The 25,378-nt window shown below is 36.7% G+C and overlaps 1 protein-coding gene across 7 annotated transcripts in view; it reads right to left on the bottom strand.

Annotated features, from left to right (window-relative positions):
• Positions 1–25,378, bottom strand: part of PPFIA2 (PPFI scaffold protein A2) — a 490,478-nt gene that overhangs the window by 177,977 nt on the left and 287,123 nt on the right. For 6 of the 7 annotated variants that reach the window (XM_075552747.1, XM_075552748.1, XM_075552744.1 and 3 more), the window contains 2 exons: positions 23,105–23,269; positions 17,760–17,834 (listed from right to left, as the gene is read on the bottom strand). In XM_075552747.1, the coding sequence (XP_075408862.1) occupies positions 17,760–17,834; positions 23,105–23,269 (240 nt within the window). The remainder of the gene's footprint in view (positions 1–17,759; positions 17,835–23,104; positions 23,270–25,378) is intronic. The other variant, XM_075552750.1, reaches the window with a different exon arrangement.

Below are 25,378 nucleotides of genomic sequence, written 5' to 3'. Positions count from 1 at the left end.
GAATTTAAAACATTGTTGAGAAAAGGAAATCATAATAGGCTGGTTTCACATGCAATCCATGAATTGTTGACTTGTCCTGATTAAACTCTTGAGTGATTGGACACTATGTACACGGGGGTTGGTGATAGAGCAAATCTGTCATCGACACTCCTTCACAGGAACAGAGCCATGCCTACCAGGCTACCATAGGAAAGCAAGAAGAGTCTGCTTAATGTGATTTTTAAACTATGCATATTCTATAAAACATCAGTATGAAAAGCTATATCTTTGTGGTTTTTAAACTTTTACACTTATGGGTTTAAAAATAGCTGAAGAGAATGAGTGAAAAATCTCTTTATTTCCCCAATAAATTGATACTTTAAACCCCACTCCTTATTTCTCCAATAAATTGACACTTTTAATCCCACTCCAGGCAGAACATTTCAACTCTCTGGGTTTCAGCTTGAAAATTTTAAAGGATTTGGATGGAATAGGGACAAACAACAACAATGTCTTCATCAAAACCAGCAATCATTGTATCTTTTACTGACACCCTGCCAAGCAGTTTCAAGCTTTGTATACACTGATTCACTTAACCTTTACAATAATCTTGTAAATTCTATTATTACAGTTGAACTAATTGAAGCTAAGGAGAAAAAGAAATTATCCATAGTCACAGAGCTGACAAATAGCAGAATAATTGAGGGAGATAGTAAATTCCTTCAGGGTCGGGGTTGTAGACATTATGTGGGGTTTACTTTTTTCCTTCCTTTTGCTGTTGTCAGTATTCTTTTCTAAGAAAAGACAAAGTATATATGCACAACCTAATTAAGAATTCCATATAGAATGATCGTTTTTATGTTTGTCACTTTATCCCCAAACCTCCAAACTAATTTCTCCCTACTACCTACTTTTCATGGATTATTCGACATTTGAATGCTCCTTTAAACCTTCCTCTTACCGAGTCACATGTATAGTGTGGTAATTTGCCATTGTGATATATTCACTCTTTGTAACTGCTTGTTTATGATGGACATATGCTATAGGATCATATGCTCTATGCTGATATGTTATATTTAGGACTGGGTTCCTCTTGGCAGTTTTCAAACCATTTTGCACCAGAACTGATTGCAATGTTTATTCAAGTGTAAATCTATTTTAATGAATATTAATTTTAATTGTGTTTCAAGGTGAAAATAAAGTAAATGTTCATCTTCAGTTTAAAAATGCTGTAGATATAAAGTTTTCAGGTAGATAGAACTTTTTCCCTAGCTTACTGTTGTTGCCCATGCCAGGCAGAAGCAGATTTGTTAAAAGATGTTCAAAGACTGTGAGGGCGTGAGAGAATCCAGGAAGCAACCTTTGAGACCTTCTGTGCAGAGCTCAATCAACTACTGTTCTCACACTGCCTTTCTGGTTCATTTGCAACCTAAGAAAATTCCTTTTATATTTTTGAAGTTTAAAAAATAAAAATACTAATATCTTATGATGCTGAAAAACTGTAAGAAGTTAATATTCTGTTGATCCAAATAAAAAATTATCTATGTCTGCCTTTGTGCAGAGTTGAGCAGTTGCATTCCTTAGAGTGTAAAAGCACTCATTCCATATCCTCCCCCTCTGTTTCCCATTTCCACTCATCCTCCTTTACTTACTCCCTCTTTCAGTTTTTTGACGTTGTTCCTGGGCAAATGCCGTCTTTTTCATGTAGTGCGCTTAGCTCGCCGAGTCCATTGGTCACCTTGTAGGCCTGTCTACTGTTTAAGTGATGGAGAAGAATTCAGTTTCAAATCTGAAGGATGACGAAGGGGCATAAGCTCAGAGGTTCCACCATCCTTTGTCCTGTCAGTCAGACCAGTCATTTTCATGATTTTGAGTGTGGTTCCACATTTTTCTCCTACTCTATCCAAAACCTTGTAAGGTGGTCTCTTTCATAGAAATAGGTAGTGGTTATGTGGTCCCAATTAGTCTCAGATTTGCGGAGGATGACGATTGTGTGTTATATTTGTCCTTTGGGGCCATAACTTGCATGTGTCTTTGATTTTATTCACTCTTCTTTGATCCAGTGGGAGTTGCACCTTGGATGGCCACTCATAAGCTATTAGTCAAAGTAGAACACTGAACATTTCCTTCACACTCATTGACCACGATTGCCCCTGAGACTGTGGTCTTGAACCTACAAACCCAGTAACTCCTTCCCTCAAGATGCTGGTTATGCCTTTCAGTACCAAGTTTTAATCTTCATAGTTCTAGCTACTATATGGTCTATACACTCATATTGCTGGATGTATCGGTAGCACATATATATGTAGCACTCCCACGTATATACACACACATATATACTGACATTTGTAAAAATAACCACCCCACACTTGTGCATCTTGACATGCCTATCCACTTCCCCACTGTTACATTATTATTATGATGGGTATTGTTGGCTTATGTATCTAACTATATTTACTTTCGATACCTTTAACTTTAGTGTTTCTTCCAATGTTTTCCTTGACCTGGATCATTTTGGACTGAGTTTCCCGATTGGTGATCGCCTCTCCTTGCATCCACGTTTTGCAGAGCCCCTGTCCTGCTGTTGGGAAAGCGTTCAATTGCTCACTGCTAATCGCTAATGGACCATGTGTTCCCAGATCTACAGCCTTGGAAAGACTACAAAGGATCTCAAAGAACCTTCTTGAGGGCAGTGAGCTTGATTTGGGTTTCACTGCAGTTAATACGTGTCTATGAAAATTAGATGAGAGTTTATGGAGTAGATCTGTCTACCATTCAACATTTCATAGAGTATGTCTCTCATCTGGTCCTTGCAATCTCCTCCATGTGACATCACTTACCTCACTGCATCTCTGTGTTCCCTGCTTCCATCTGCCCTCTGCCTCACCCTTCTAACCTGTGTCCTTAGGAAATGCTTCCCTTTAAGATGGAATGGTTACTTTTCCTAAGGAGTGTGCCATAACTAGAGTTCTTGTTGCTCTTACAGACTTTTTAAACATTTAGAAAGTTAAAATATAGTAATCTAATTTATGCAAATGTCTTGATGCTTTCATTTAATTTCTCCCTGAAGTTAAAAGCTGAATTTAAATCTAGTATTTGGTACTGTTTCAAAGCAGTCTAATTAATTTAGCTTTCCCTTTTTTTCAATAATTAAAGTTATGCACCTTGAACGCATCAGGAGAAATATAATAAATATGGAGGTATCATGCTTAATTAAAATAACTGGTGATTTTGTCCAAGTTTTCAGATATAAAGTTACTTGTTCTTAGGAGGAAGGTCAGACAGCAGAGTGAAAGCATTAAGATAGGAAACTGATCACTGATAATATTCAAACAACTTATTTAGCATTTCCAGAGCTTAGTTTCCCCTTTTGTAAATGATAAAATTAATTATACTTAACTCATAGGTAAATTGTGATGATTGAAAGAAAAATGTGGGGTTGTGGGGGTTGTGGGGTAGAGCTTCTATAGTACAGACCACACAGAAATCTCTCAAAGAGCTATCTTTGTCAACTGAATAAGTGAACTGTAAAGTCATTTATAAAATGCATGTAGTTCAATTGTATGACATGGATGATGGGCTAATACATTTTTAAATTAAAATAATGAATAATAAAATGAATGTAGTATTGCAGAATTGTCATATAAACAATAGAGCATTTGTTAATCAATAAAAGATATCATTTGGAGTATAACAACATACTGTTACTTATGCATCATCAATTAATAAGACAGTATATTGCATCAACTTAAATAGTCGCTAATTGATATTGGTGTTTAAGCTCTAATAGCAGTGATTTAATTTTACTACTTTTAGTTCACAAAGTCTTTTCATCCTGACGTTACATATCGGCAGTTCAGATTTTATTAATATCTAATTTTACTAACTAATAAAACTGAGACTAAAAGAATTTAAATAAATTTCCAGGACAGCTATAGGGCCCCAACTGAAGTATTTGTACTAGAATTCAAATGCATTTTTTGTAATTATTTTAATTACTACTCTCTCATTAAATTGTAGTGTTCTATTTAATCTTTTTAAAGATTCAACTTTTTCAATTGGTTATATATAAAAGTAATATGACCAGGTTTATAAATATATGGGCAAAATTAACTATATAAAACTCATTATGCTTATTATAAAAATATCAATAGCAAATATAAGTCTTGTTATTAGACACGTGAAAAGCAAAAGTAAGCTCTCTATGCAGAGGTAAAATATGTATTTTGACTTTCACTTGGACAAAAAATCCCATGCTTTCATCAGAGGAAACATTTATAATCAAAGCAGGAAAGAGTCTGAAAAGATTTGCAAACAGACTTCAAAAGTCTCATGCCCACTAGGAGTCTACTTTAACCTATATTTTATACAATTGCTTCACACAGGTCTTAGAAATAATAAAATACTAGAAGTAACAAACGGTAATTTCTCCAGTTCTCTTTGTCTTTGTTGGGTTTTATCACATGTGGCTAGAAGATACCTTTATTGTCTTTTGCTTTTAGGAATGCTTCTTTGTGGTAGAATAATGCCATTATCAATAGCAAAAAGGACATCTTCTACTGATGACAATAATTTGGGTAATTAACAGTCTTTGTACTTCTCTTTACAAAGCAGTGTAGTCAGAAAATAGAATCTTAAGGTATGATGAAAACAGATTTTTTTGGAACACAGGTTTGACAAAGCTGAAAATTTGAGTCTACCAATATAAAGAAAAAATGATAATATTTAATCATTATTGAGATTTTTCACCAAATAAAATTGATTTGATTAAGAGGCACACAAATTTCTAAACATGAATTTTTCAACTACGACAGGAAGAACAGGCTCTCAGTAAGTGGCTGTATTGGAGTCTCAACATTTTCAGGCACTCTCCAACCTTAATGTACTAAGAGCTTGATACTGTCTTCCAGGGTTATAAATTACATGCTACAATGGTATCATTAAGTTATGCAAATACTTTGGTTGTTTAACAAATGCGATTTTCTGGCAAGTAACCATGATGATTTATTTCAAACCCTCATAAACTAGGAGCCTTGCATGTGACTTCTTGGGAGAAAGGTGAGGCTCCCGTCTGCTCCAGGAAAGATTTACAAACTCAGAAACCCTAAGGAGCTGCTCTGCGCCATTGCAGGGCCTCCCTATGAGTTGGAATCACCTTTGTTGTAGTGTTGTGACTTAATGTGAGAATATCACTTGAATGGTCACAGAATTTACTAATGAGGAAAAGAAGCTTTCCATTGAAGCAGGGCATGGAATAAAGTGGTAAATCTACTATCATCTCATCTAAAACACAAACCCGTGGTCATCCAGTGAGATTTCCACCTAGGACAATCGATCCTCCCAAGGGTTTCTGAGGGTGTTCATCTTTCAGGGAGCAGACAGCCTCATCTTTCTCCTGGGGAGCCACTGAAGGGTTTGGAGCCCCCTACTTTCCCTAGGAGTCCCATGCTTCCCTCACAGTGCCAACAGGGCTCCATCATCCCACAGAACACAAAGGTGAACAATTGGATAAAAGGTCTTCCCAAAGAAATGATTATCCTTTCTGAAATAAGTTAACTCAGATCTTGGCAGTGGTTTCCTGTCTTCATCTAAAGCTTTTTGCTCACAAACATGACAATTTTAATTTGAAGAGAAAAATGACTGTTATGTCATCAATATTTTAAACAAATGCCCATATGAATATTACTAATTGCTTGTTTGGTGTTTTACCCCTGTCAAATGTTTAAGGCACTATTTTACCTTTAGATTCATTTATCTTTAGACACGTGGCCAAAGTCCTAACTTCACATCCGTATTTGTATGTTTCCTTTGAAGTATGTTGAAAAGCACAAATTAGTAGAAATGTTTGAGCAAATATCATAGTTGGATCCATGTCGTATTACTAGGTAAATGCTACAGAAATTGCTGGGATCACTTAATGAGCACCTCTTTTGAGTCTATCACCCTGCACCAAGATTCCTAGTCTTTGTGGCTCCTTATCATTTGTTCCCATATTAGCAAAATAACTGTGTTCCCTTCTCCCCTTAGCAGATACCTCCGTTTCTGATTTTTTTGAGACACAATCCTCTAACATATCTATGTCTTCAAATCAAAATCCTCAAGTATAATGATATGTTCTCTACTCCTTCCTGTTTCCCAAAGGGGGGAGTTCTGCCTGTGATGGGTTTTGTAATCTTTGCTTAGTCTCTGCAGTGTTACGCTTAGGGGTGGCCCTGATGGTGTAATGAGGGTGACAGGCTGGTGCGGACTACAGGCAGCAATCTGAAACCATGGTGTCTCATGGGAGAAAGAGAAGGCTTTCTACTCAGTCATAGACTGTGAGTCAGAACTGGTTCACAGGCAGTCTAAGTTAAACGATCCTTTCTCGTTTCTTCCATTGACATTTTCAAGTCTCTCCAGTAATAACAGCATTCTCCTGCAGGATTGCCGGCTCATCCACGTGTTACCCACCCGCACCTTCTTTGCTTCACTTTTCAAAATAGTCTTATTTGTCATCTCCTGTTACCAAACTTCTAATAGGCATCTTCAGTTCTTCTCATCATGGCAATTATCCTTTCACTAGAGTGGAATGAAACTGTCATTGTAAATGCAGCTAGTGACTTTCACGTGTAAATCTAATTACTCCTATTACATAAAATATGACATGACTTCCTGCAACATTTGACTTTGTTGACCACACCCATCCGCTGTACTTTAAATTCTCGAGTGACTTCCTGACTGACTTTCACATTTCTTACAGCGCCTTGTCAGCCTCATTTTTTCACGTTTGCGTTAGGACCTACCATTTGTTGGCTTCACTCACCTATTTCTCTTGATGTTTCATTTCTATATGCTCACCAGAATAAAGATTCTTAAACCAACACAAACATATTGTGAAAATTAAATGGCAAAATGTTGTAAAACAATGGATATGATCTGTAGGTCTATAAACCCTCAAAATATGAGTTTATTGCCTTTATCTTTCTACCACTCTGATTTAAGAGTGCTCTTTAGGAAAACAGACTGCCAGAGCAATACTGGTTACAGAGAAGGAAAAATGAAAAGTTAATTTCTTATAAACTTTCTAATTCAATGTTGGTAAATTCAGTAGTTGGGATAAACACACCCAGAGTAAAAGCAATATAAGAGCATAAGCAAGACTATAAGTAAATGTCCTAGTTCCTTTTATATAAAAGCAATCGCATGGAAAACCTTTGAAAATTAAACACACCTTGTGTACTCACTGCAAATTAGGCTGTGAATTGATTTTTTACAGTAGCATATGAATAATCCATTTTGTCTGGTTTAATTACATTATTAAAACATTATACAGGCTTCTGTTGAAAGAGAACACATTGTTAGCATGTAATCTATTTATTTCTCTTTGTACTTCCCTTTATTGTCCTATCTTCGTGTGTGTGTGGCTTTCAAATTTTAAGTGATGACAAACATTCTCTGCAAGAAATAAAGACCTATTGTATTTTTGTGTGCAGATAATCTGAATGCTCTATGCTAGGATAGTGGTCTGAAAAACAGATTTAACGTTAACAATACAGTCCACATGTGGGGCTATTAAAAGAGGCAATATTTGAGAAAAGTTCCATTTTTAAATATATATACATAATATTTTGTCTGATTCTTCAACTATATTTTATTTTCCATTAAATAATAGAAGAAAGACTACACTTGTTAATAGTCATGTCCTACACAATTGCAGGGTTTCTGATGAAGCCTTTTGTGTGTGTGTGTTTTAAAGATATATTAGTGATTTTAAAATTTTTGTTTAAAGTTGATCATAGATTAAACACTACAACAACTTTTGTTTGTTTGTTTTCATTTTTGGAAGTACCATTGATCTGAAAATTTACCCTCAAATTCTAAGCAAATTTTTATTTTTACATAAGAAGATTTTTGTAATACCATCTGCTTTTACTTATCTACATTGAGGTGCAGTTAATTAATAGCCATAACTCCGTATGGTATTATAATTCTGGACTCTATATACCTGTGGCTAGAATGCCATTTCAGTGGGTGTACTAATTGACAGGTGAAGGTGAAGTTAAGGTGGGGTTTTCTACTCTCATAAAAGAGTTGCTGTCACATAACTCACAGGAGCAGCTCTACCATCTACAGGCAGCTCTACCATGTTCTTTAGGCAATCCTACCATGTCCTAATTTGGACATGACTATGTTAAGGAGTTTGGTTTATTGGTTTGGTTAGTAGTCAGACCCTTTTCTTTGGGGTTATCTTCAGACTTCACCTTGGTAGAGAATGCGAACAGAATCACAACTTTTGTGTTTCTCAGAGGTCTCTACCAAACCAAATCAACCGCCGTAGTCAGCTAAAAAACAAACCAAAAACATCAAACTCGCTGCCAGTTAGTCACTCCGGACCCGTGGACACCTCAACGGGGCCTGAAGAACTGCCCGTGGGATTCAAACACAGTGACTGTGAGAGTCGAGAGCCACACCTCTATCTCTCTCCTGCAGAAAGGCTGCTGCCTTTGACCTGCTAATACTGCAGTTAGCAGCCCGGTGTGTACCCCAAAACACCACCAGGGTTTAATCTCACTCTTCAAAATGCTATTTTATTCGAGGGTGTGATATAAAACACCCTTTGTTAGGTAGCTAGATTTCAGGACATAGGCGTTGTCCCTCTCATCATGCCTGCACAGGCCCCTCTAGAGGAGGTTGGAAAGAAATCCGGCAACCATTAAATACCTAGGAAGACCCCAAACTGAGCATGCACAGACATAAGCCACCTAGGCCCAGTATCTTGGACCCACCCACCTTGGGTACATCACACAGCTGGGCCCACTCAGAAAACGGGGTCAAACAATACCATCACCCACGCCTCCGCAGCAGAGGTTTGAAATATCCTGGCTGTGGAAGGGCCCTCTCTCACCCTGCTCCGGGTCAGCAGCTGGTGAAGGGTGGGGGGCTCCCTCCGCTGTGTGGGCTCACATGCGCCTGTCTGAGCAACCTGGGGTCCACAGCCTCGGCACCCACAGGCTCTAGCCTCTAGGGATCTTGAGCTTCTGGCCTCCGAGGATCGCCCCCCACCCAAGTCCTACACGCATGGGTGTTCATTTCCACGTGGTTGTCCCTTTCCAGTTGGGAACCCAGCACGGCTTCAGCGACGCTTGGCACGCTGCCCAGAAATAGCGTTTACCCTTTTGAGACCAACACCGGAAACGTTCCCGTTCTTTCATAGACACTCACTTGCATTACAAAACCTGCTTTGGCGTGAATTCTCTCAGCGTATGAAGCCGAGAACCAAGTTGTAACCCACTCCAGAACCCTAACACCTCTTTTGTTTCCTTAGGGATATATATGATCAGCAAAAAGACAAAACCACGTCCCCGCCAAAGCCATGTGAAGGTTTAAGAGGCATCTGGGACACACAGCAAAATCACAGGGCCATTGCGAGCGAGGGCAAGTTCAAGAACTCTGACGTGGCAGAGGCAGCCTAGAGCAGAGGCACCAGAGAGTGTGACATGGAGATTCAGAGGGGCAGTGCCAAGGCTAGTGGGGTACCCTTCCTCATCTTTCCCAAGACATCGGAATTGTGAGACAGAACGCTGCTGGGCTGGCTTCTCAGCCCACAGAGGCAACAGTCACAGGGGATGTGGCTGAGAGCCTCGGGACTGCAGAGCCGTGGCTGCTGGCTTAAGGAGACAGAAGCAGAGGGATTCTGTGACCGGAAACTGTGTCCTTACTGATCCTGATTTTTGGTAAGCTATTAAATTCCCCAATAAACTAAAACGCACGGCCATGGAGTAGATGCTAATTCATAATGACCTTATAGGACAGGGTAGAACTGCCCCTGGGGGTTTCCCAAGCCTGTAACTCTTTAAAGGAGTAGAAAGCACTGTTTTCCTCCCACCTTCCCTAATAAACCCCCTTTTTTGTGAGTATGGTCTTTACGTACTTTGTGGCCATTGCAAACAATTATTGAACCCAACATAGATGGAAAGTGGTCTGGGGGAATGCTTGATGTCACAATAAGAGCAGGATGGAGTACGGAGGCAGGTCTGACCCCTACCTGCAGTCAACAGGAAAGCCAGAGGAGGCCAGCTGTGTCCATCTCCATGGAAGTTGACCATACATACCCTGACAATTAGTTACTGCCTCTGTAATGGAATACCGCTGTTACTACTTGTTTTTGTTTTTCTGTTTCCTTTCTCCTTATGCAGGGTCCCTGGATACCACACAGTTTGTGCTGGGCTCCTAATTGAAAGGTTGGAGGTTCTAATCCAGCAGGTGCTATCATGTGAGAGAGTTAGTTTATTGTGCCAGCCTGGCCGATACACATGGGATTAATTGAAGGGCAGAGAGATAAACGGCTCGGTGAGCCCTCACCTTTCTTGTCTCTCGCTCTTTGATCATCAGACCAGTATGCGGCTGCCTTGCTTGTTCTGTGCCTCAATTTAGAGGCTACACTACCTGTGGGACGCCTAGTCGGTGGACTGTGTCACTGTAAGTTGAGGTCCCTTTAAGACCACACGATTGGAATGTACATCTCTGGAGCTGGGGACTGAACGTTGGTGACCTGGCTGACCGTTGGTGACCTGCCTGTGCTGATATAGCCTAGCTCTCTCAGCCCTCAGCCCTCAAGACTTAAAGGACTGTCAGTGTCTCACAATTCTCTCATGGGAGTGCGTTGCACTGAGCCAATTGTACTGCTTTATAATTTAACTGTTCATTTCTTATATTATCTATCTATCTGTATATAAACAAACAGTTCATTTCTTGTGTTATATATCTATCTTTATATATATAATTACTAGCAATCTGCTTTTGTCTCTCTAGAGAACCTTGTCTAACACACCATGGAAACAGGCCTGAAGACCTACTTCACTCAAATTGCAGCCACAGAAATCCCTATGAAGTTCCATTTTCCTGAGACACTCATGGGAGTGACATTCCTCACAATCAACTCAATGGCAACATATTGGTTTGTTTTTTTTATTTCCTCTACTTTTCTTAAGCAATGCTCTATTAAAACACACACATGCACACACGTATCTAGTGCAAATCCCAATAAATGGGGCATGATCAGTAAATGTTTGCAATTCAATCGAAGTTAAATATTCAAAAACACTTATCAGATTGTTCTGTCCATCAGCCTTCTAAAATTGTCTCACCTTTCCAGTGGCATCATGCACCAACCATCCCTTTTCACAAGTGCAAAATGGAACGGATAGCAATAAAAGTTTCCAGCAATTTTTACAAAACAGAACATTCATTTTAGCATGACATTAACCAATGCAAACCCACTGCCCTTGAACTGTTTTGGACTCAAGGAGAACTTATAAGACAAGGAAGCACCCCTGGGGGTTTCTGAGGCTGCACCCGCTTTCTCCTGAATGCGACTTTGGGACCCAACCAAGATCTGGGCGCTGTCAACGTCTTTACCGTCTTCTTTTACATCTGGTTAAATGAGTTTGTAATTATACCACAGTTCTAGTTTGTCCTGAAGCCAGCAGTGTCTGGGTTCCTTTATCAAACTGATTCTGCAGCCTGCACTGTTCTCACAGGTCTGAAGAACAATCATGCTCTTCCAGTACCGCATACATGGCTTCTTTTACTCAAACCTCCCTGATAATCTGACTACAAAAAGAGCCATCTCCTTGGTACTCTTTTGCACTGAGATTCTATATGCATTTTGTACTTATTCATGTTTAAACAAATCACATTTCAGGTATAAGCTTGTATGTTTAGCTCCTTACTTAATCCCCTGTAGGGAAAGTTGCATGCATATTTATATGTCTCACTTTTGAATTCCTTCTCAGCAGAGATATATACAAAATTCCATTCTTGGTAATTATATTGAATGAATATTCCCCTTATTTATTGAAACATATAATCCATATAGTTCCAGGGGAATAGTCATAGAATGACATGAAAATTTTGATTAAATGGCCCAATGCAATTTGACAAATATGGATCCAATGGTTTGTATCACTACAAAATGAATAAGACACAATTCAATTTCTCAGAGAAATAATTACCTGCACTTAAAAAACAAGTAAACAGAATTGAAACCCACTACTGTCTGGTCAAGTGTGGCACCAAATAACTCTATAACACAGAGTAGAACTGTCCCATGTGCCTTCCAAGGTTCTAAATCTTTATAGAAAGAGACTGCCTATCTTTTTCCCATGGAGCAACTGGTGGGCTAAAACCACTGACTTGTCAGTTTGCACCTTAGTGCTTACGCTTCATTCTACCAGGCTCCTTTCACTTGGCCTTAGACAACTATATAACTACTTCTAATATTTGTTGATCTAAGGATAATGTCATAATAAATACTGAAGAATGAGCCCGAGCAATGAAATCTAAGGTGCAATGACTGCTGCTTGCACAGAATCATAAACTATTTCATTAACAAGATGACATTTGAATGTGACTCCAAGGAAGTGTGATTTCAGTGGATGAACTGTGTCAGTGGGGTATCCCAGCAATGAGAGATGGCATTTGGATAAGTACATAATACAGGCAGAAAAAGGAGGCCCTGAAAAATAATTTTAACAAGAACATACAGATTGAAGATGTACAGTTTGAAGATGTTTGAGCAGTAAAGGTAGTGGAAGTTAAAGCTGGAGTTGTAGATTAGGCTCTTTACAGAGATCTTATAGTCTATCACTGGTCAATGTAGTATATATCAGTAAATTACTAATATATATTATTATGGCATATTATATTATCATGTTTTATATCATTTAGACATGGATACATATGCTCAAAATGTATTACAATGTATTATATATACTATATTAAATGTAATATATTAGAAAATGTTATGATAAAAACCAGAACAAAACAAAACAAAAACATTGATGCAGATTTAGCCTAGCAGAATTATTTACCAGAAAGATACAAGATAAAAAGGAGATAAAAATTTATTTGGCATCCAGTGAAATTATATGAATCTTTGAACAATGCACTTTTTAATGTATATGTTCTATGATTTCTCATTTCTTAATTTGGCAACGTAAATAATTGATTGCAATATTTGGATAAATTCCGTATTATGTGAATTGACACTATCACAACTAGAAATTCAAGCACTGGATTCCATTAATGTAGTACCCTTACTATCCAAGTTTGTTATCCACATTCTGGAAGTAAAGAGTTTAGAATTCTAAGGGATACTTGTAAACACATTTAAATTTGCATTCAAATAGAAGCATCACATTGTTTCTAATCCTTTGTTAATTTAACCATATCCTAGGCATTTCTTTTTAGCACTTTATTGAAAAAATTTTTGGCTTTGGTTTTGTTTCAAAGATGTGTTTATTTTTTGGTTCGATTCCAAAGATATGCTTATAAGCAGTTCTTAATCTTTTCAGAAAAAAATGTGCTCTATTTCAGAAACTATTTTCTTCAATTATTTCCTGTATTCAACTTTACCAACTTTTCTTCTCTCCAAATACTAAACCTTAGCCTAGTTTCCTTTGCTGACACTGTCAGTAGCATGAGCATTCTGCGCCTGCGCTGTGGATCTCTGGGAGTCTCCTAGGAGCGCCAGCATGGCACTCTACCGAGGGAAAGTTCCTGTAGTGTTAGAGAAATGAGGACTGACAGTTCAGGACTCATGCTCTCGTCGCTTTACCGTTTATTGTTTATTTAGAACCATTTATTTTCTTTTGAAGTGCATTTTTCTCATTTACTTTTTAAAAAATACATCATTAAGAATTTACTTGTAAACAACTTATATTGAACACAAATGACACAGGAATTAATGTAATTGTTGGTCTTACATAATTACCGCTTCTCTGGTCCACTTATCGCACAGAGGTGGCTTCTGGGTTGCGGTGGTGCTACAATACATGTTACGAGTTTTCAAATGCCAACCGGGCCACCCAAAGTGAAGGGGTTTCTGCAGAGCTCCACGGTGAGCAGGGGCTGCGAAGGAGGAGTGGCCGCCCGCCTTAGGAAGAGGAGCCACTGGAAACATCGTGCATAACATGGAAACACACCAGATACTGAAGGACGAAGGGATGGGAGCAGAACACTGTTGGAGAAAGTGCCAGAGGATAGGCCGCTTGGATTGGAAGGGGCTGGAAATACGGCTGAGGAGAAGCTGCTTTTTCAAAGTAGAGTCAACTGTAGTGACATGAATGTGTAAAACCTGAGGGAGGGGGCCTACGGGATCTTCATTTGCTGATTGGAACAAATCAAGGTGAGCAGAAACAGCTGTAAAAATCTAACAATCTGACCTTGGAGTGTACATACATCTAGGAAAATTGGATGTCATCAAAAATGAAATTGATGTGTAACGATCCTAAATGTTAGTGAGCTGAAAGGGACTGATGTTGGCTATTTAGAATCAGAAAATCATATGGCTTTCTATGCTGGGAATGATACAACCAAGAGTAGAGGTGCTGTATTCATGATTTAAAAGGATAGCTCAAGGTCTGTCTTGAATTAGAATAGTCTGCGATAGGAGTGTCCCTATCTGCTTTCAAAGAAATCCAAACAATACAACGAGTATCCAATTTATGCCGAAACCAAAAGAGCCCGCGACGTGGAACTTGAAAAATTCTAATAAGGTCTTCAGTCATAAATTTATAAAACACGCAATCAAGGCATATTGATAATTATTGGTGATTGGAATGAAAAAGTTGGAAACAAAGGAACAGTGTTTGGAAAATATGTACTTGGTGATGGAAATGAAGCTGAAAATCCCATGATAGAATTTTGCACGACCAACAACTTGTTCATACCAAATAACTTTTTTCAACAATACAAATGGTGGCTATCCACATGGACTTCTTCGGGTGGAAGAAACAGAAATCAAATTGACCACATCTGCAGGAAAAGAGGATGGAGAAGCTCAATAACAGCAACAAAAACCAGACAAGGAGATGACTGGGATTCAGGCCACCAATTTGCTTATATATAAGTTTAGGCTGAAGCTAGAGAAAATTAATACAAGTCCACAAGAGCCAAAATACAACATTGAGCCTATCCTGCCTGAATCTGAGAAAATCTCAAGAATAAATTGATACAATGAACGCTAATGACAAATGACCCCACGAGCTGTGGGAGGACATTAAGAACATCATTCCAGAAGGAAATAAAAGGTTATTTTTAAAAGACAGGAAAGGAAGAAAAGGCCAAAGTAGATGTCAGCAGAGACTATGATTTTGATTTTTTAAACCTAGAGTAACTAAAACAAATGGAAAATTGATTAAGTCAGAACTGAATAGAAATGTCAAAGGATAGCTCAAGACAAAGTAAAATATAATGAAATGTGTAAAGACCTAGAGTTCATAAAGCAAAAAGGAAGAACTCATTCAGCCTATTTTAAATGGAAAAAAAACAAAAGAAAAAGTTAAGCCTCCAGTTGTAAGTTTGAAAGATTATATAGTTTGAAAGATTTTATATATGTGTATACATATATATATATATATATATATATATGAATGATGCAGGAAGCAACAAAGAATATGGAGAATACAGAGTCACTGTCCCCAAACGACTAGGAGACACTCCACCATCTCGGGAGGTAGTGTGTGAGCAAGAACTAATATACTGAAAGGAGAAGTTAAGGGTGCACTGCAAGAATTAGCCGAAAACAAGGCTCCAAACATTGATGGAATGCTTCAAAATGGAACCAATCGAAATGCTTCAAAACGCTGCTGAAGCACTGGAAGCACTTACTAGTGTAGCAGGCAATATGGAAGACAGTTCCTTGGCCAGCTGACTGGAAGAGATCCACATTCATGTTCATTCCAAAGAAAGGAGACCCAACAGAAAGCTCAACTTAAAGATGGGTATCATTGCTATCGCATGCAAGCAAAATTTTGCTGAGGATCATCCAAAACCAGATGCAGCAGCGCATTGATACGGAGCTGTCAGAGGCTCACACTGGATTCTCAAGAGGACAAGGAGCAAGTGTTATCACTGCGGACATCAGATGGACTGAAAACAGAGAATACCCAAAATATATTTACTTGTACATTATTGACTGTGCCAAGTAAGGCATTCGACTGTGTGGATGAAAATAAACGACAGACAGCCTGGAGTGGAATAGGAATTCCAGAACACTGCATTGTGTTTACGCAGAATGTGCAGATCGATGCGGGGCCAGTTGTTCACACAGAACAAGGGAATGTTGTATGGATTCAAATCAGGAAAGGTATGTATTAGGATTGTATCATCTCACCATATTTATTCACTTTATATGCTGAGAAAATAATCGGAGAATATGGATTATATGAAGAAGAATGTGGCATCGGAATTTGGAGAAAGATGAACAACCTGCAATATGCAGAGGACACAATCTTGCTTCCTGAAAGTGAGGAGGACTTGAAGCCCTTGCTGATGAAGATGAAGGACTGCAGCCTTCAGTCAGGATTACAGCTCAGAGTAAAGAGGACCCAAATCCGATATATGTACTTTTATGTACGCACACAAATCTGGCTTTACAATCCAAGTTCATGTTTGCATATTATAAGCCAAAAGAAATAATATTTCCTGAAGAAGAACAAAACAAAAAATAAAAAACCTTTAAACCTTATATAATTTGCTAATATTAAAATGCATTCCTAGATCTATAAGTGTTATCAAAGGAAATGGGCATCTTATTTTAGTGAGTAGACACTGGAATCTGAAAAGCTCACCAGCGGCCACCTAAGGTCCAATTCTAGAAGATAATGCCTGACAACCTTTACCAACTGCCATTAAAATTGTCCCAGCAGAAGGTCCTGAATAGAGTAGGAGACACATGTGAAAATAAGTCAAAATCATCCAATCAACCAGGTGCACTGGTTGCATAGAGACTGGTGGGATCCCTGAAGTGATTGCCCTCAAAGGCACAGATATGGCCGAGAGGGAAACAATAGCACCAATGAGATATGCAAGTCTTCAACTCACCACTCCCTGAGATCAAATGAGGACACTACCACAGGACACTACCACAGATCAAATGAGGACACTACCACAGGGAAGGAGGAGGGGCAATAGGAAGAGCAAACACAGGGAGGAAATGGTCCAAGTGATATGACAATAAATAAATGACATGAAATAAAATGTATACTAATATTGATTGTAATACCAGTTATCTGTTCTGAAAACCTTTACCCAATTTCAAATTAGAAAAATTAAACATATAGACCTAGTTGGAAGCTATACTAAAACACACTCCACATGTTTACAATTTTGTTTAATAAAGGTTTCTATGATTCTGCAGCAATACTTTTTCATTTCCCTGCATAGAAAAATATTGATAATTTTACTGGGCTGGTAGGGTAAGAATATTTGTGTTATTTCTAATCTGTTTGTAGCTTGCAATTTATCTTTCTTAGCACAATGAAATGTGTTATGAACAAAATAAAATAACAAGTAACAGTTACAATGCTTTTGGACCTTACGAATGTGCATGACTTCAACGGCAGTACCACACACATGCATATCTCCCCAAGGAAGTTACACCATGTCCTAAGCTTACATAGTTCCTAAATCTGAATACTTGTTTTCAAATATGGAAGCTGTACTCAACTTAAAAACAACAACAACAGGCATTTGGTTGTAGTCTTCAGAAATTTTAATTTCACCAGCTAACATGTAACTAGCTCTTGATAATTTTCCTTTGTTTTTTTTCTGACAGATCTGAATAAAAGGAAATCAGAAATCCTGATCCTGATGACTGGTTTCAACAATTCTTCTTCAGGATCATACCACAGATCATCTATTTTTTGGGGGTGACATTTAATAAAATGATGTGACACACAGGGGACAGAATGTTAGCAATATTGCACCTCAAAAGAGGAGAAAGTGTGGTGTGTTACCTCCTGATTAGCAGCTGCTAGTTCTTCTTCCAGTGCAGAGACTCTTTCTAAAGAAACCCTCAGTCGCTCCCTTACCTAGAAGAAAAACCAAAATATGTGCAGTGATGTGCATCCTGTACACGTGACAATGTATTGACTCCATCATTAATAGCATGAGGCAAATTGTTCAAGTAGTTATAGCCCTAGGTTCTCACCATCCGTATTAACCTGGCAGGAACACTATGAATACATTGTCACCCCATAGTATCACTGCATCCAGTGACTCCCTGGTAAGCAAGCCCTCTGGGTGGCTCAGGGATGGAACAGCCAGCGGTGTTGGAGATTTATCAGTCTTGTTCTGAATTCTGATTCACAGTAAGTGAAGGCAAAGTTCAAAATTATATTATGAATTCATTTGAAAAAATAGTCACTGATTAAGTGTAAAGCAAAAGACATTCTCTTACTATAAAATAAGACACAAATTCTTATTTGGCAGTTAGGACCTAACAAGTGATTTTCTTAAACGTAAAATATTTTAAAACTTGACCTATTTGGGGGTCTAAGAATCATATGTATTGTATTAAACCAAGGAATTCTATTGGTATTGAGGAATTAGAATGCATTTAATTGTTTCTGAGCATCTAATTAGCTTCCAGATACCACAAATTCAGTCATTGCATTTTTCAAACCAAAATTCTGTATGCACATTTTAGTGCAAAACAATGATTTACTAATGTTTCATATGTGAGTGAAACATACTTTTTATTTTTTTTTTCTTTCTCAAAATGTATAAAGATTGTGTTGTCATTCAAATCTTGTTATCTCTACATGCATACTCCTTATTAAATTCATTGTAAGTAAGAAATGTTTGGGGAAATAAAATGAATGATTAAAGCTCTTAAACATTCTTAAACAAATCAAGGCATTAGTCTTTTAATTGAAAATACAATTATTTTGCTTGGGGGAAATCTATGAATTAAAATGTTTTCCATTGAAATATTATACCAATTTTCACATTAATATATAACAAATTAATATTTTCACATTATATTTTTAGAAATGTAAATTTAGTTAACTGATTATATTTTCATGAATGGAATTTTCTTTTTCTAAGAAGTTTTAACTGAGAATATAGGTTAAACATTAAGCACATATAAGAAAGCTGAGATTCAAAAAATTTAATTTTTAGATTCATATATTTTCTACTTAAAATTAGTCAAAGCAATATCCTATTATTCTGAACTCTAACTTAAAAATTTTTAATCAATACTTTTTTGATATCATATAATGATAATTTAGGCATGTCTGAAATGCATATTAAAAATCAAGAAAATATATCCTATAAGTAGAGTTTTAGTATAAGTAATTATACTCAAATTCTCTGAGAATTTATAAACACATATAAATTGATACATGATATCAAAGAAAGTACTTAGGTTTCTTCATGATCTTTAGATGCATCGATGGACTGTAATAATGTTGTACTGTTAGGAACTATCTCTTTTTAAATAGAATTATGATGATTTTAAGTGAATGAGATGAGCTATCTGGATGGTAGTCTGGTGATTTAACTTGGGAGAGACATTTTAAGAATGACCTTGATAGATGTCAAGGAAGTAAATATTCCAATGACATGACAATTAGTAAGATGGCTCCTATGAGGAAAGGCACAATCTAGAAAGCTCTAAATGGGCATGCTCAGCATTTAACAAGGATGATTGGAAAGATTTAGGTTCATTTTTTAAATTGCCAAGAAAAATATATGAGTGTTTGTAAAAGCTCTAGGAATCTTTTTGGGGAAAACATTAATATAGAGTGACCTAAATGTCACGGTGTTACTGTACATAACATTGATCAGATCACACTAAGATTAAAGATTGAAGACTTTAAAACACCATATATTAAAAGAGATGTACTTTATTCATATGTTTCAGCCATTCATTTAAGGAGTAAGTAAAACAAGGCTAGATGCAAGCTGAAAATATTATCTTTTTCCAAATGAAAAATCTTAGAAATGGTTTAAAACACTTTTCTACCTACCATTGGTTATATATTTCCTAGTCTCATTCTATCAAACCTTCAAAAAGTAAAACATGACATTATCAAGAATGGTACAAATGAGATCACTTCTCATTTTGCAATTCAGAATGCATTTTACAAACAGAATATATGACCTATGAAGTAATTATATTTCAATCAGTGTTGTAAGTATAAAGTTAGTGTTGGCAATGTCTATCTATTGTTAATGCATGCTTCAGTCACACTCAGGTGAGGCTGCTTATCCTTAGTGAGTTAGTTCCTGGGAAACGCAGACAGATGCAATGGGTAAGCTCCATCTTCTCTGATCACTGTTCATCTTCGTTAGAAACTAATTGTTTTAAAAGCTCTAGTGGTTTGACATTTCCTATTAGAGTTAGTGTTCCTTTAATGCTATGTAGACTTGTTGGATAGAGCATGGATAACATAATAGCCTTTGTTTCATGAAAATAGTGCACAGTTGATAAAGTTAGCCCACAATTTTTTTTTTGTTATTTGCACTCAAATTGACCACTTTCAATTAATGGGTTGTCTATCTAGTTTTAACATATATCAGTTCTTTATTTATAGACCTAGATAGTGTAATATCCAAACATATGATTTATAGATATCTAGAAATTCCAAATTTCTAATTTTAGCTGTTCTACCTTCTTTCTTCATAATGGGATAAAATGATTCAGATTTTTTTTAATTCAAAAGATATTCTAAGATGATAAACATCGTATTACTGTAAATATAAGTACAATAAATCCCTCAAAATGTCAAGTTCATCAAAGAGAGACTTTGTTGGAACAAACCACCAGAGTATCCCACATTAAAAATAGTTTATGCCAAGGTTTTTGATTTAGGAATTGTTAATCCTACAACAAAATAGCTTTGAATAATTATCTTTAGACAAAAGTTCAAATCCGCTTTTACCATTGTACAATTTATTAGACTTTGTAAGCACATAAGCAGTAAACGTATATTTATTATGTTTGAGGGTTGCATTGCCAGTAACAGTTCAATATGTCTTCTTTATAAAATAATATTTATGACAGAGCAAAACACAACAATATTTCTCATTCTCTTCGGCCCACATTGTTTGCAAGGGTATTGAAGAGTGGCAGCACCAGACTGCTGGGCTGAGAGCATGTAGAAGTGCTCAGTGTGGTGGCCCCTCCCCTTCGGAGATGCAGTAAAAGTGCAGCCATAAGGAAGACTGTCACTTACTGCATCCATCTCCAGCTCTGTCCAGTGCTGTCAGGTTACTGAGCTCCGCATATATTCTAAGCCCTACGTGGCAAAGCTGGTAGTTTGATGTTTCCAAATCAAGATTGTCTTCTTTGAACTTTCTGGATACTATAAAAATAGTTTTAAAATAAATTTTGGTAATAAGTGTGTTTTATCACCTCTATTCCTTCTCACAAAGCTACGTGTTTTTCTTGCATAGGGAATTTATCTATGAATGTTTTTGGTTCTGTATTAGACCTTCATTAATGAAATAAAATACTATTGAAAGAAGCAAATGGATCTAAATCAGTGTTTCCAAAAGTGAGTGATACCACTTCGGTAATCACCTCAGTTGCCTCTAAACTCCTCACCATTAGCTTCCTGGGGCCATATTATAGAACATCTTGGCTTCTACGCCCATGCATATTTACAGCCTTGGAAACCCACAGTGGCAGTTCTACTCTGTCCTATAGGGTTGCTATGAGCGGAAAAAGACTCACGGGCAGTAAATTAAGTTAAGAAGTTTAATGGATTATTTTATATGGTAAAATATTTCCAGATCATAAGTGATGCAATAATTATTTTCTTCTTAAATGTACTCATACTTATCAGATTGTCTGTTTTGAAATAACGCTTATTTTTCTTTTTACCACTGGGGAATAATCCTTCTTTCACAAAATCATCCCTTTGAAAGCAATACATTATTTCACATCTTTACTCAAGGAATTAAACACAATTAGATTTTCTCTGAAGAAACCATGCTCATCTTACAGTGTTGTTGCTTCAAGTACTTTTCTTCCCTCGTGGAATTTTCTCACTCCGTGATCCCAGCTTAAATGTCTATGAAACTCCCTTTCCAGTCAAGCAGCATTAGTCAAACCCTTTTCTGAGCTCCACATCGCAAATGTATGATTTTTCATGGCTTTTTATTGACAAATGCATATCTATCAACTGGAGATTCTTCAGTAATAAGGACAATACCTTAGTATGTTTGTGCACCCAATGCCTGCCAAACAGTCTGACATGTTGTACATATTCTATACATACAAAACCTTGTAAAGGCATGGTTTGGTGCTCTAAGAAGGGGTTATAGCATGAAATTAAATACTGAATTATTATGTGATATTTTTTCTCTTCATTAAATTATATTTAGTAGGATTTACTTCTGTTTCATTAAAAATGGTTCAAGAATTAGTGGCCTTCCATTGCTAAAAGGTCAAAAATAACAAAAGGTGCAAAATTATCTTTATGCACATATTCCACATAATCCCCTGCTCTGAGATGCACATATGAAATTCTGAGACACATTCGTGTACACACCTATACATCCAAAAATATTGGCCTGTTTAATAAGCAAAAATTACTGGTAAATAATCCTTAAGTTGAACACAATATTCAGAAATTGTGCGCTACTACAACGAAGAGCTTTAAATCTCCTGCTATAAAATATCAAAGGTTCCTTAAATTAAAAAGTAATTAACTCTTCAATTTCAAAAAATTTAAATCATGTCATAGCCCTAATTACGAAGATTAATTTTGTCATATTGACACTTGCCAAAAGAATGTTTTTGAGCAACAGCTAAGGAAAGCTTATAACTACTTTTGAAAAGACCTAAACACGTGTCTTCCATTATTATCTTGTTATTATATGCAGAGATTTGTATAAAGGTATATAAATTTAAGATATTAGAGATATAAAATCTACTTCTATACTTTTAATATAAACCCCAATAGTTGACGTTTAACTAATGTGCACTGCAAAGTATATGTAATTAATATCAATAGATACATACTTTATAGGGAGAAAAGGAGAGTGATATCAATATATATAACATTTCAATTGGCTATCTAGAATAATGCCTTAATGAGTCTTTATAGATATTAAAAGATGATAAGCTACAGATTGCCCATAAAAAGAGCATGGGTACTAAATATTACCAATATGCACACAGTGATAGAATTGAATTAAAAATAATAAAAATATTTGTCATGGAACACATGTATTCTGAACTGACTTATGCAGGAGTTGAGTTAGGTGATTTAATGAATGAAGACATGATAGCTCATGCTGATGGGAAAGGCACAACTAAGCGTCAGCTCGTTTGTCCATACTGTACCTTTTCATCCAAAGCCTTGTGGTGCTCAAACAAAGACTTCAGGGCTTTGAGAACCTCGACTTCACTGGACACTCCCGAGGGGGACTGAGCTTGTCGTTTGACCACCGTCATTCTGAGTGACCTCTCATGCCGGGACACGAGGCATTCCAGGTGCTCCAGTAACAGCTATTCGGTTTAACAGAAAATGTGATTAATTCCCTGATGGACACAATGCACTCGGACTTACAAATGACTTTTCCCTTAAGTATTATAGGGTCATAGAAGATCTAATGGTCATCTTGGCTTATACAGTTAGGAGAAAAATGTACTTTAAGTCAGAAACAGAGTTCAGGAAAACAAAAGTTTTCCCATGAAAAGAAATATTTTCTGCAAATTCATTAAACCAGGGGTGAGGAATATCTATCCCATGGGCTAAATAAATCATTAAAATAATTAAAACCAGCTAGCATCACAGGCCTCCCCAAAGAGACGCAATCGCAGCCATCACACTAGAGGTGTGTTAATGAAATGGTTGATTAAATATAGCAGGATAATAGTTAAGTTGATGATTCTGTATGGTACTTGAATGATATTATGAATATTCAAATGGCCGTCAAAAGTAAAAAGGTTCCCCAACTCTGCTCTATAGGGTCGCTCTCAGCCAGACGCTGTTTGATGCCAGGGAGTTGGTTTGGTAGGGAAGGAAGAAGGGTAAATTATTTACTAGAGGAAAGATGCAGATGAAAAATAAGTTCCATTTTTACTACACCACAAGTTATTTATTTTTTTAATAATATGTATTCATTGGGAATATTTGATAATTTCAGGTTGGATTCTGTCAAAATAGAACACTTGATATAGTATGTGTAATCTAATATGGTGGTTGCTAAAAATATTCAATGATACATCTAGTTTTCAGTAGCACAGTATTAACAACGTAACCTTATTCAATTCATAAGTGGCCAGTTAATTTTTTGAATTGAAATGAGCATAATCATGATAGAACTACTTGACATTTGAGTAATACTCATGAAAGAGTTTAATCACAAGAAATCATTTTATTACATAATGCAAGAATCTGAGCAGAGTCCTGGAAGATAGTGACTGAGGTTTCCAAGAGCCTTTTTTGGACAAGGAGCCAAAAGAACTACTTCTCAAGCTTACTACCGTAGACCTTGTCTCCCCACACAGTCTCTGCGAAGAGGCCTGCCTGTTCAGCCTTTTCCCGGCTTTCCATTCTGAATATCGCCTAATGTGTTTCAATTTTAAATGATCTCTGAGTTAGGCTTCATTTAAAAAAAATTTAAATTAATTTTCATAGCTCAAAACAAAGTTATAGGAAAATAAAGAAAGAAAACCTGCCAAGTTAAATTATTATCACATGTTAGTATTTTTCCAGTGAAGAATCACCTGAGACTGATATGTTTAACAAGAAATATTTTCAGAATAGCTCCAAGTTCTAGATGTCAACAAATGGGTCTTTTAATAAGTGAAATATTGGAGAAAATAAGACAGATGTTATAGCTATGACAAAAGTGCAGGTGTAAGACACAAGAAGTGGAAAGAGAAAAATAATTTTATATTTATTTTTCAGCGTTTTACCTGATGCTCAATATCCAAAACACAAACAAACAAAAACAGTAGTTTTCACAATAGCACTATCTATTTTTGTTTTCAGTGTCACATATCAGTGTCCCACTTCTTAGTCTTTAAAAAGTTCATTATTCCCTGTACCTTTTCAATATTTATAATTCAAAGAGCCAGGGAACACTGTAATTTTCAGAAAAGATCACGTTATACAAAATGCGAAAACCTGAAAATAACATTAATCATCTTTCTGTATGAAGTTAACATTAATGATGTTCTCAAATAACTTGCTTCTTTAATTATCAAACTAACATTCTAGTCAGAGTCTTCCACTCTTGAATTCTACAGATACATGACTGAACTGTTTACATCAAGGCTGTACCACATGGATTATATGGTTTTGCATGAATTAAAGCACATGTTCATTGAGTTGATTCAACGCCTGACTGCCCCATGTGTCCCACCTTAGATTGTACTCCCTAGGCTTCTTGGTGACTAAGTTTAGGAGACTGCCAGGCTTTTCTTGTGAAGTACTTTTTGATGGGCCTCAGCAGTTGCTAAGCTTGTTAACCATTTACACCACTCAATAATTACGTTAACTTAAATTTCTTACTTTCAGTTTCTAGAAATCTACTGCTTGCTCACTTCCTTCTCATGTATTGACTTTCTTGCCAATTTCTTTTGCTGCACACAGGACCATGTGCATGG

The sequence above is a fragment of the Tenrec ecaudatus genome, chromosome 6 (assembly GCF_050624435.1).
Source record: "Tenrec ecaudatus isolate mTenEca1 chromosome 6, mTenEca1.hap1, whole genome shotgun sequence".
Lineage (NCBI taxonomy): Eukaryota > Metazoa > Chordata > Mammalia > Afrosoricida > Tenrecidae > Tenrec > Tenrec ecaudatus.
The sequence above is the reverse complement of the archived record's forward strand: the minus strand, read 5'-3'. Positions and strand labels throughout refer to the sequence as shown.